Genomic DNA, 12,930 nt, shown 5'->3' on the forward strand with positions numbered 1-12,930 from the left:
AGATTAATTTATCATATACGCCAGAATGCAATGAAATTCCTAGTTCGCATGAAGCCCAGAGTAAACCATAAGTACGACAAATGCAAGATCAGCAGAATGGCAAAGATTGTTGTGCAAAAATACTAAATTGCAATAACAGAATAACCGAATGAGGTAGAGTTCAGAGTAAGTGGCAACACCTCTGGGAATGGAGTGTGCAAGAGATTCCCAATTCTGATAGCTGTGGGAAAGGCAGCTGTTCTTAAGTCTGGATGTCCACGTTTTCAAGTTCCTGTAAATTCTCCCAGAGGTGGAAGAGAGAAAAGGGAGCAGTCACAGTAGCAAGCATCCTTGATAATATTTCCAGCCTTCCTGATGCAACACACTGTAAAGATGGACTGGATGGAAGGAAGTGACGAGCTGTGATAGACTGGGCTGAGTTCACCATTCTCTGCAGATTCAGGTATTCAAATGCATTTGCCCTATCAGGTTGAGATGCATCGCATCTAAAACGCTATAGAACATCCGCAGATGTTTGGGAGAATCCTTGTGGTCATGCCGAATCTTGTCAGAAGCCTAAGTATATATTCTGATGTGCTTTCTTGATCATTGCATCAGTGTGAATAGACTATTTTTAAAGGCATCATTTTTATTTTTTAAAGACCTCTAATAGGTTATTCCTCAGCTTTCCTTGGTCATGAAACCCAAATGTTTATCCTTTCCTGATATACATACCAGAACTGTGAAAAATATCACATGTAGTTTTATCAGTCTGATATGGTGCAGTATAACTTCCTTACCTTTCAATTCCATTGTTCTGAATTTGAAAAAAGGAAAACACTCAGGTTCCATGTCATGTGAATCTGTGACACCATTTAATAATTTGTACTCCAATCCTTTTTTCTTCTTGCCCCACATGACCAATCACATATTTTGATAGGAAATACATACATGGATGTATTCAGCCATTTTGTCACGTTCTGTATTTCATTGCGGCCTTTTACATCTAAATATTTGTATTATCTGCAAACTTAGAAATTGTCCAAATTGCTAAAAAGTAAATTGTGAACAATAGTGGTCTCAACACTCATCCTTTTTTTGCACCCATCTTCTTCCAGGATTCCAACATCTGCAATCTCTTGTGGCCCCACTGTGAATTGTTGATTTTTGTTCTCAATCTGCTTCATCTCAAACCCAGCAGGCAACTAATTCTGCTACTTGTTCCAACTCCGCAACCTTGTTCATTTCTCTGCGGGATATTTAATGTGGATTTGAAAACCTAGATAAATTATATCTGCTGCATTACCATCATGGAGTCAGAGGTACAGCATGAAAACAGGCCCTTCAGCCCATCAAATCCACATTGCCCCAAACACACATTTTACACCAATCCCTCCCCAATCAGTTCATTCTCTCCAAATTCTACTATTTATCCAAATACAAGGGATAATTCACAGTGGCCAACTAACCTACTAATTTGTACATTTTAAGAATGTGGGAGAAAACCAGAACACTGAGGAAACCCAAACAGTCACAGGGAGAGTGTGCAAACTTCACACAGATATCACGCAAGGTCAGGATCAAACACAGGTAGCTGGAGCTGTGAGGCAGCTTTATCTTGAGGCAAATATCTTGGTCCAATTAGCTGTGTCACTGTGTTGCCCATAAATATAGGTCATTGTCTTCATTCCAGGTTAAAAAAAAAGTCATAACATTTGGTGAAGAATTTCTTTCCTGAAATCTATAATGGCCTCTCATTATTTTTTTTGTCTTTAGATGCCCTGAAATTCCCACCTTTAATCGAGATGGTAACCTTTCAATTTAAAGTTTGGTAACTTGAAGTCCCCAAATAATGAGTTTACTAGTGATAGATCAGCTAGCTCAAGACAGGACAGTCAGCTCCAGGACAGGTTGAACACAGGACAAAATCTTCCTGCATTACAAGATCTGAATGGACACTTAGCAGAGATTAAGTACTGTTGTCTGCCATTTGTGTTACCAGACTAGTAATAAAAATAGCTTGGACTGATAAAACAGAGGCCTGGTCTAATTACCTCCAATTGAGATTCTCTCTCTTGAAAAGTGTCTATTTGCTTACATAGAACTGCTAAATTACACAGGAGGCAAATATCTTGGTCCAACTGGCTTACACCAGTTTAAACTCCACAAGCCTCCTACTTTAGACAACTGAAAATCTTGTAACTTACGGCTTTGAATTGATCCAAAACAGCATATGAAGGTAGACAAGGGGAGATCTAACAGCACGCAACAAAACCCAAGTGTTGCAACAATGATTCCTTTATCGAACTACTTGTTACTGAGATAATGATACCACATGTCTTCAGATATCTAGGAGTGTTGTGCACATCTGAACCAATGACCATTGGTAGTCTTCCCAATAGATAGAAATTGCTGACATTCAACAACATTCACAGGTGAAAATCCTTTCAGGAGAGCAGAGGGAAAGGGAGAGTAAGAGAGCAAGGGAGTAAAAGAGAGTTTTATGTTCACATTGACACTGAAGTTACCTCAGTGCTAACCTTATGCCACAAAGTTATTGAAATTGGATCCCTAATCTTAAAATCAGACAAGACAAGGGTAAGGCAATCACATTTATTTAATTACATATCATTACATTCCACGGAAACACAGCACAATCAGTAACAGCGCAATGTTTATAATTCACCCTACTGCAGCTGACTGGATTTCTAAAAGCATTTTTAACAGCTGATTAAACAAATGTTTAAAGGATACCTTTAAATGTGTAACGACACATTGCGATTTCACAAGACAAGATGTTTTGCTAAGCATCAGTACAGCAAATAAATATTAAAAATCAGAACGAGTAGCCAACGTCTGAAACCATTTTCAAAGCTCACTCACAATTTTTCCATTCGCTGCCTGTCACTGCCTAACTCAAATATGTTCAGTCTAAAGAAAGGTCCCAACCTGAAATGCTGTATGTCCTTTTCCCTCCATTAATGCTGCCTGGCCTGCTGAGTTCCTCTAGCATTTTGGTTTTGCTTTAATATTTCAGCAATCTAAACCAAAATCTATCAATTTCTATCACTCCCTTTATTCTTCTACTACCTTGCGCCTTTTTTTATTCTTGCATCTCGCGCACCCTTTTCACCTCCAACAATACAATGTCTCGTTCAATGTCAGTGTGACCATCTTCTCTTGGTTTGTTAATTCCTTCCTTCCCCCTATCCCCACTTTCTCAAATATGTCCCTTAGTTAATCCTTCACTGGTTATAAGAATTGTTTTTAACAAAGTGAAATACTGCTTGTTCTTAACACTATTAACCTGCTGAAAAATACAGAACACACTGGAGGAAAATACAAATAAAAACATTAATTGTTGTGGTTATGACTGAAGTAACATTTTCATTGATTCTTTAATCTTAGTTGTTAAAAACACAACTGCTGTGAGATGATGAATGATTCAGCATCACTGAGGTCTACTTCAAGAGCAGTGTTCTGCAGTGTGACATTCCTTCCGTTTACCCCTCTAAAGCAACTGCACTGCTTTCCTCTAGCAGGTAATATCCCACAAATAGGAAGAAAGTCAGTGAGAGCCATTAAAACCTCTTGTATGGATTAAAGAAATTGCCAAGTACTGTGGGTCTGTCCATCGAGGGTGACCCTTTCTAAGTTTGCCATTTGTATTTGATAATCTATCCACACTATTCAACCAAAGCAATAGGTAGCTTTGCACAAAACTATCAGAACTATTGATGACCATCAAATTCCTACCTTCCCATCAATGGAGGGAGAAAGGTTAGATCAATATTTAACTTTACTCGCCTTCTTCCCATTATAAACAAATATCCTGCGAGACAATTGCAAGCACAAGGCCACATGTGAAGTCTCTAACTTGTCAGGGATTTGTTAAATCAGTATGCCAAAAGATGATAAAGCTCAGGAACAGCTGGTACTCCTGAATTTGAAACTGCAGCTGTATTTTCAATGGTCCAATCGATTAATTGGAATTTGTGGGCAGCCTTTGAAACAAAAACATTTTATTGTAGCATTTTACACCAAAACTCTGATTTTGACAAAGCAGTTAAAACCAAAAGCACAACAAATTACACAGAAGCAATTTAAAGTTGTCAATACAAGTGCAAGATGAATTGAAAGCAATCTTTCCCTCTCCTCTTTCAATTAAAAGTTTTTTCCTCGGTGCATGCCACTTTCAAGCACTTTGCAATATGCTCTGGTAAGCCTGTACAGGCATCTTCCAATATCTCAATGATCACTGCTTTTCTCTTTCAGGGGCTTGGATATTAGTTTTTCGCAGCTCATGTGTGCAATACTAATTGCAGGTCTGTATCGTTACTGCAGCCAGCAGAGTTGAATTTAAATCTAAATCTACAAATGGGACACTACAGTTAAAGACTTTGCAAAGAAAAATTGGAAGCTACAGACTTGATAATTAAAAGAAAATGTTATTGGTTACCCCAGTCAACAAACAAGATTGTTTAGACCAGTGAAACAACACAAATGGTTCCTTTATTTCTTTTTAAAGGCACACATTTATGAGATCAATACCTCACCTCCCAGATTACGTATTTGCAGGTTCTCTGTCTGGACCACACTAATCCTTCAATTTCATTGTCAGCCCTATTGATTCCTACTAAGTTCACTTCTGTATTTACCCTCAAGGATAGGTTGAGCACAAATCACTCTGTCAGGTTGAAATGTCGGTCAAAGGCATGTATATTTTATGATGGTGCTATGGACAATATTGTGAGAAAGGGAGGCAGTATTTGGTCCCAAGTGACAGGGGATTAAGATTGTCAGAATATATATAGATTCCTTAAGCAAAGCAATAAATTAATGATAGGGAGCACAGTGAGATGTGCTGAAAAGTAAAACAGCAGAATCTTAGACTCTAAAACATTTTACAACATCTGGCGAGTTAATCATTTAAAGCTCTAGGCAATAGACATCAGTGAAACTCGCTCCCAACCCCACACTATTCAAGGACAGAGAAAGGGTCAACGTGACTGAAAGATTAAATGGAAACAAGCAGATTGATCCAGGACCTCATTTGTCCAAAAGGCAGGATGATATATAACTACACAAAAAAAAAATAATACAATTGGAAAAATGGTCACCAAAAGGTAATACCAATAAAATGCACAATTTAATTAAATAACAAACAGAACTACATTAGCACACACTGTTGAAAGTCAGATTCCATCTCAAGGAACTGTGACGAGTAAACCAAAAATAAACTTAAACCTAGAAACAGTTAAGGTCTGGAGCTTATACAAGGTTTTAGTCAGAACCCATGCAGAGTATTAACTCCATGCCTGGTAAAATAAAACAAAATAAAACAACCCCGCATGCATTTGAAATTGGTGAGAAAAATCAATACAATTGATCCCAAGTATAAAGCCTTGAAAGACGATTAAAGAAATAGACATTCCACACACACACACACACACACACACACACACAAACACACACAGTAGTAATACGAGGACCTAAACCAAAAACTTTAATAATTCAAGTTTACATATGCCCAAGATTAGTTGACTAGGGAAACAAGACTCAGAACAAGCTGTAAATACACACTGGGCGAACAGAAAAAAAGTCACAGGTGGGATTAAGTCATTTCTGGTGAGGTCTGATGTTTTCAGGAATTTCAGTCTGCACACATACGTAAATTTATACTTGTGCAAAATGTAGGAAGGATCAGAATACTTGACATAGTGATAGAAGCTGAGCTACAAACACTTGAGGCATACAACATGGGTGAGTTAGGATCCTAGAGGTGGCTTTCTTTTCTATTACATTGTCTCATAAAGAAGCATTAAAGAGTTAATTTTCCTTTGTTGCTACTTGGCATTTCATGTGCTATGGCAAAATAGCTTATGGACAGACTTCAATGTGCTTGGATTCGCTTAGCAAATACAAAAATTAACTTTCAACATAATGAGTCTTGAAAACTCATTTTGTGATTGTGGCCGTAACTTTTCAATATCCCACAGTAAAAATAGAATATCCTTGGTAACTAGCGACTAAACAGGCTTGTAATGTAGCTTGAAGCTGTAGTTTCCTCCAAAGCATACATTTTTACCTGTCACAACTGCAACTGAGATAGGCCAAATTCACACCTTGTGCAATGTGTTGAAAACTTCCTTTAACAATTAAGAGTTTTATCTGCACAGCAAAAGGAATGTTTCAATGAATGCAAGAACCTTCAATAATTCAAGCAGAATTTAAAAATTTAAAAAGCTGCAATTCACTGCATCAAATATTTCATTCTTCTCCTTCTATATCATCAGCAATAACATTTTGTAAGTTATAAAATTAGAATTAGAGAAACACATTTTTAATTCATAGCATTTCTGAGATAAGTTAATTATAATCTTGCTCTCTCTCTTGGAATATATATATATATTCGATAAACACACTTCAATTTTGCTACAGAAACATCACTGCAAATTTCAGGAACTGCTTCAACAAGGTTAAGGTGCAATGTAGAGACTAAGCAGTGTTGAGGACAACATGTGTTAAGAAATTATGTGATGGGTGCGAATTGAAAGCAGTTTCTCCACAGGGGAAGTGACAGCTACGTAAGCAGCAGATTGATGCAGCGGTTCAGGAGTTCTAGAACGCCCAGAATAATGATCCCAGTGCCATACCAGTGGCAGCTCCTGCCACCATGCCCAGCGCCAAGTCCCCATCATCACGTCTCCGGTCTTGAATGATAACATGATTGGTTGCTGGGGGGTAAGGACCTGCAGGGAATGAATGCGGGAAGTTAATCTCGAGACGAATATCCCTTTTTGCATTTAAAATGAACAACTTGCAGTTATATTGTGCCTTAAACTTAGCAAACATCCCGGGGCTCTCCGCTGGAATGTAATTGGCAAATATTGACATTGAGTCACTGAGCCATAGTTGCTACTATGACTTGAGCTACTTAAATCTAGGGTGTGGAGGCCAAATAAGAACAGGATTCTGCATTCAGGCCATTTGAGTGTGGGCACAGGGACCAAATCCAGAAAAATCCAGCTAAATTTCTGATAGCAGATATACATCAACTTCAAATGTTGTCTTCAATACCACAACTGAATCGGTCTCCTTGACTACCTCAGGCAGAGCAGATCAGTGAGCAGGAAACTGTAGCTAAAATTTTACATGTGTTTAAAATTCAGGACTTAAAATAAAACAAACTGTGTCAGGGCAGCTCAAACCTGTGGAATTTGTATCGTGTGGCATGAGGGAACAACAGAAAACGTCCTCTTTCCTGGGCAACCACAGGTACAGGAAACGTCGCCAGTTGAAAGAAATTGAGTGCTGGGCTATAAAGTCTAAGCAAAAGCAAAGGTTTATCACTGCAGTCACTTTATCTGCAAGGTTGAGCACGTCATGAGCAGCACGCATCAGCAAGTGTTTACCCTATAGCGTAAAGAGCATGCAGTCAGGGAGGGAGAGGATGACTGTCAGTCAGGAAATTCAGGAGGTTCTAAAGGGCATCTTATTCTCTAACCAGTATTAAGTTCTGAATACCGATAGATTAAGAGGACTCCATTTGGAGGTGCAGCCAGAAACAAGACTACAGCACCATGGGCAACTCCGCATACAGGGGACAGGAGGCGCAAATCGCAATATAGGTTTTTGTATTTAGGTGAGTAGAGAGACAGCCCTGTGATCACAAATGTGATTCTATATTGGCATGTTGAAGTTGACATTGCTGTCATGATGATTGAACTTTAGTAAAGGCTCTGTAGGAGATGGGTAGAATATTACCTCAGCAACACAGAATTAGTGAAAGGTTGATGTTATTATTACATATTGGGAGGAAGAAAATGGAGCGGTAATGTGAACAACAATAACTGCTGCTGCCTCCGTGTGATGCTCATGAAAATTCAACAAGCCATTTAAATGCCTCTGCTCTTTTTAGAAAAAAATGATTAGGTTGGGACTTTTCTGAATTTGCCTTTGACAAGCTTGATCTGAAAAGTACCACCATAGTCAGTCTCTCACTTAATTTACAGCAGATTTTGTAATAAGTGATTTTGACATTGTAAATTGGCTGACATAAATGCAAAGGAAAATTATGTCAACATCTCCCTGCCAATTATGTTGAAATTACATCTTACAACCAAACCCTTGTCTCTTATCTTTAAGATATTTTCTTCCCCAAAAGAAAAAACAAGAGTCAATTGTGAATGAATTTAATAATCTGATAAAGCACTTGTAGCAAGCTACTTGGTCACAGTTTGTTGTGCAGATGATGCAGCAACGTGCATCTGCATTCTTTATATTACCACCATTTAAGAACATTGAAAATGAAATTTGAGCATAATCTGCATTCAATAAAATAGAAAGGTTTCCCTTTCAACAATGTTACCACATAGAGTGCATGCCTGTAGACAATAAAACCTTTTGCAGCTGGATGGACCAACAGATAGTGGTCCTGTTCAGCTCTAGGTTAACATCTGGTACACTCATGGAGATTTAAGAATTTTTTTTTTTTTTTTTTGCAATAAATAATATGTCTTAAGAGAAAATGTTTACAATGACAATGGCTTATTTTGAGAAAAGACAAATGGAATGGATAAATTCCCCAAATAACTACATTCTTAAAAACAAGGTAAACAGAAACACCAGGATACATTGTGATTCCCTATTTCCTTCACCACAGGAAATACTTATGCCCGAAGCATTGCCAGAAGTACTCTCCTTGGTATTGAATAAAGCAATAATAGTGAACCATACATAGTCTTTGAAGTTGCCTTTTCGCATAGTTGTGTTGGTATATGAGAGCACATTGGGGACTGCTGGTGCACAAAGTAATGTGCTGGCTTTCTATTGGAAATTTTCCAACACATTTATATTACCTGAGAGAAGAAATGTTTTTTTCTTAAAAACATCACAGCCATCTACAATACAGCAGTCTCCTTGATAATATATCATGCAGCACAAAGCCCAACTTAAGTGACATCTCAAATGAACTGAAAACTTCTCACCAGCCCTGATAAACTGTACAGGTTTAGATGCAAGTTGGCTCTCAGTTTCTTAAAATTCAAGGCCAGAGGCAGCTTTGAAAAAATTCCTATTGGCAACACCAGCAGAGCATTTCCCAATACAATATTTAAGCAATTGAGGACAACTGGCGGGACTGTCATATGTTGATAGAATGGAGCGGCTGGGCTTGTATACGCTGGAAGTTAGAAGGATGAGAGGATATCTTATTGAAACATAAGATTATTAAGGGATTGGACGCTAGAGGCAGGAAACATGTTCCCGATGTTGGCGGAGTCCAGAACCAGGGGCCACAGTTTAAGAATAAGGGGTAGGCCATTTAGAACGGAGATGAGGAAAAACATTTTTACCAGAGAGTTGTGAATCTGTGGAATTCTCTGCCTCAGAAGGCACTGGAGGCCAATTCTCTGGATGCCTTCAAGAGAGAGTTAGCTCGAGCTCTTAAAGATAGCAGAGTCAGCGGATATGGTGAGAAGGCAGGAACGGAGTACTGAATGTGGATGATCAGCCATGATGCTGGCTCGAAGGGCCGAATGGCCTACTCCTGCACCTATTGTCTATTGTTTATAACTGCAAATGAATATCCAGTACGCATAAATGCACAATCCCAGTTTTGTTATAATTTTCAACTATATTTGTACTCGTTTTGTTCCACATTTTACTTATATCCAAAACAAGCAGAGCATCTGAGATTGGTGGAGCAGGAGTGTTGAGTTGCACCATCCTACAGGATAAACTCCAGATTCAATAATGAAACTTCATTTTGTTTAAAAATTCAAAAAGATGTGCACAAGGAATGGAGATGGTGTGAATGTACCCACACCCAGCAAAAAAACTTTGATAAATGCTTGCGTGTTTGGCAGGAAAAGGTGGGGAACACTTACCTTGTGTATATTCAAATATTGCTTTGATTTTAACAGTGGCTTGTATGATTAACCAAATATATAAACAATACAAATTAAAATTGTTGACCCAATAGATAATACCATTGGGCTACAGAATGTAAGCCTGGTTTTGCATGTGGCACATGGACTATTGTCAATAAATCTTACTTACTTGCTAAATTGACATGCATAATAGTCAGTCAACTACCTCCTCTGGCAACTTGTTCATACACCCACTACCCTTGGTGTGAAAAAGTTACCCCTCAGATTCCTATTACATTTTTTCCCATTCACCTTAAACGTATGTCATCTGGTCCTCGATTCACCTACTCTGGGCAAGGGACTCTGTGCATCTACCTGATCTATTCCTCTCATGATTTTATACACCTCCATAAGATCACCCCTCATCCTCCTGCGCTCCAATGAATAGAGTCCCAGCCTACTCAACCACCATTTATAGCTCAGACCTTCTAGGTCTAGCAACATCCTCGTAAATCGTCTCTGTACCCTTTCCAGCTTGATACCATCTTTCCTATAACATGGTGCCCAAAACTGAGCACAATACTCTAAATGTGGCCTCGTCAAAGTCTTATACAACTGCACTATGACCTCCCAACTTCAATACTCAATACTCTGATTGATGAAGGCCAATGTGCCAAAAGCCATTTTGATCATCCTATCTAAGAAACATTATGTTAGGAAGAGGTGTTTCATGATGTATTCCGTAAATGACAAATGCCCTACTGATTTTCCCATATTTCTTCTGATTTTCCCATATTCCTTAAAAGGAAGTAGCAACTTTAGCATATTTTTATCAATGTCGGCTCACAAAGCAATCTCATGTGGCGGCACCCAGTGGTTAGGCCTCTTGCTACACAAACCCTCGGCAGTCGGGGGGGTAGGGTCACGTGACCGGGCAATGGCGGGGAGGAGTTGTCACGGTGTATAGGGGTGTGTCCTAGTATATATAACGAACTCCGGGTCAACCCTCTCTGGCTCTCTTTCTCTTCTCTCTTCGCGTGAGTGTCCTGCCACCTCAGCAAGAGCTCAGCTCGAGCCACGAGGCAACAGCCTTGCCTTGCAGCAGCAACAATAACTTTTGTGTTAGAGGACTAAACGTGCCTGTATATCTAACCTATAATGCCTGAATTAAAAAAACGTTTATTCACGATGTTTGGTGCCTCTACACTCATTCCTTGCTAATTTTCCGTGTAACCTATTCTTCCCACATTCCCATCAACTCCCTCTCAATTCTATCTCTGGGCCTTGTACACTATGGTCAAATTACAGTAGCTAATTAAACTACCAAGGTCCTTGGAATGTGGGAGGAAATTTGAGCACCAACCAAAATCACATAATCACAGAGAGACCATGTAATCTCTAAACAGACAGTATCAGAGATGAGGGTGGACAAAAATGCTGGAGAAACTTAGCGGGTGAGGCAGCATCTATGGAGCGAAGGAATAGGTGACGTTTCGGGTCGAGACCCTTCTTCAGACTGATGTGGGGGTGGGGGTGGGAAGACGAAAGGAAGTGTCGGAGACAGTAGGCTGTTGGAGAGCTGGGAAGGGATGGGGAAGGAGGGAGAAAGCAAGGACTACCTGAAATTGGAGATGTTCATACCACTGGGGTGTAAACTACCCAAGCAAAATATGAGGTGCTGCTCCTCCAATTTGCGGTGGGACTCACTCTGGCCATGGAGGAGGCCCAGGACAGAAAGATCGGATTCAGAATGGGAAGGGGAGTTGCAGTGCTGAGCCACCGGGAGATCAGGTTAGTTAATGCGATCTGAGCGGAGGCGTTGGGCGATCCGATCGCCAGGCCTGCGCTTGGTCTCACCGATGTAGAGCAGTTGACATCTAGAACAGAGGATGCAATAGATGAGGTTAGAGGAGGTGCAGGTGAACCTCTGCCTCACCTGGAAAGACTGCTAGGGTCCTTGGATGGAGTTGAGGGAGGGAGGAGGTAAAGCAACAAGTGTAGCATTTCCTGCGGTTGCAAGGGAAAGTACCAGGATAGAGGGTGGTTTGGGTGGGAAGGGACAATTAACCAGGGAGTTACGGAGGGAGCGGTCTCTGCGGAAAGCTGAAAGGGGAGGAGATGGGAAGATGTGGCCAGTGGTGGGATCCCGTTGGAGGTGGCGAAAATTTCGGACGATTATCTGTTGTATGTGTCGGCTGGTAGGGTGGAAGGTGCTGACAATGGAGACTCTGTTCTTGTTTCGAGTGGGGGGGATGGGGATTGAGAACGGAGCTACGGGATATAGAGGAAACCCTGGTGAGAGCCTCGTCTATTAGTCGAAGAGGGGAACCCCCGTTCCCTAAAGAATGAGGACATCTCCGATGCCCTGGTTTGGAACACCTCATCCTGGGTGCAGATGTGCCGTAGACGGAGGGATTGGGAGCAGGGGATAGAGGAAGCAGGGTGGGAAGTGTAGTCTAGATAGCCATGGGAGTCAGTGGGTTTGTAGTAGATGTCAGTCAGTAGTCTGTTACCTGCGATGGAGATAGTGATGTCTAGAAACGGTAGAGAGATGTCGGAAATGGTCCAGGTGTAGTTGAGGTGAATACTCAAATTCACCTGTACCATTTCAGGCATCTCCCTACCGTTTCTAGACCTCACCATCTCCATCGCTGGTAAGAACCAAATGACCTCGCCATCTACATCGCGTGAAGAACCATATGATTGAAAGTGATTATTTTTGATAATGAGGTCAAACCAAGCATAGAACGAGTGTAAAACTTTGCAAAAGCATTTTGATGACTGTGATGATAATCAACTGTCAATGGTTGATGGGCAACTATTGAGACAAAACTGAACTGGAGGCATCGCGAAACTTTGCAGGCCGTGGGATTAAATGGCAATGCAAGCAGCATTTTTATATAGAACTCCTATACTGCAGCAGGGAAAAGTAAAAGCACTCAATTTTCATTCACCAGCTAAGTTGGAATTGCTCCAACAACAGAGTGAGTTAAGGGGAGATTTTAAAGATGTTCAAAAATTAGATCATTTATTGCATTGTTTAAAAGTTAAAAAACAGAACAACTTCCATTGACAACTG

The 12,930-nt window shown here is 40.2% G+C and overlaps 1 protein-coding gene across 1 annotated transcript in view; it reads right to left on the reverse strand.

Moving 5' to 3' along the window:
- Positions 1–2,578: 2,578 nt before the first annotated feature.
- The window catches only part of plekhb2 (pleckstrin homology domain containing B2), a 31,061-nt gene continuing 20,709 nt past the window's right edge, over positions 2,579–12,930 (reverse strand). Inside the window, exon 8 of the mRNA XM_033031407.1 lies at positions 2,579–6,731. Coding sequence (XP_032887298.1) covers positions 6,601–6,731 — 131 coding nt within the window. The 3' untranslated portion in view covers positions 2,579–6,600. The remainder of the gene's footprint in view (positions 6,732–12,930) is intronic.

Source organism: Amblyraja radiata, chromosome 13 (assembly GCF_010909765.2).
Source record: "Amblyraja radiata isolate CabotCenter1 chromosome 13, sAmbRad1.1.pri, whole genome shotgun sequence".
Lineage (NCBI taxonomy): Eukaryota > Metazoa > Chordata > Chondrichthyes > Rajiformes > Rajidae > Amblyraja > Amblyraja radiata.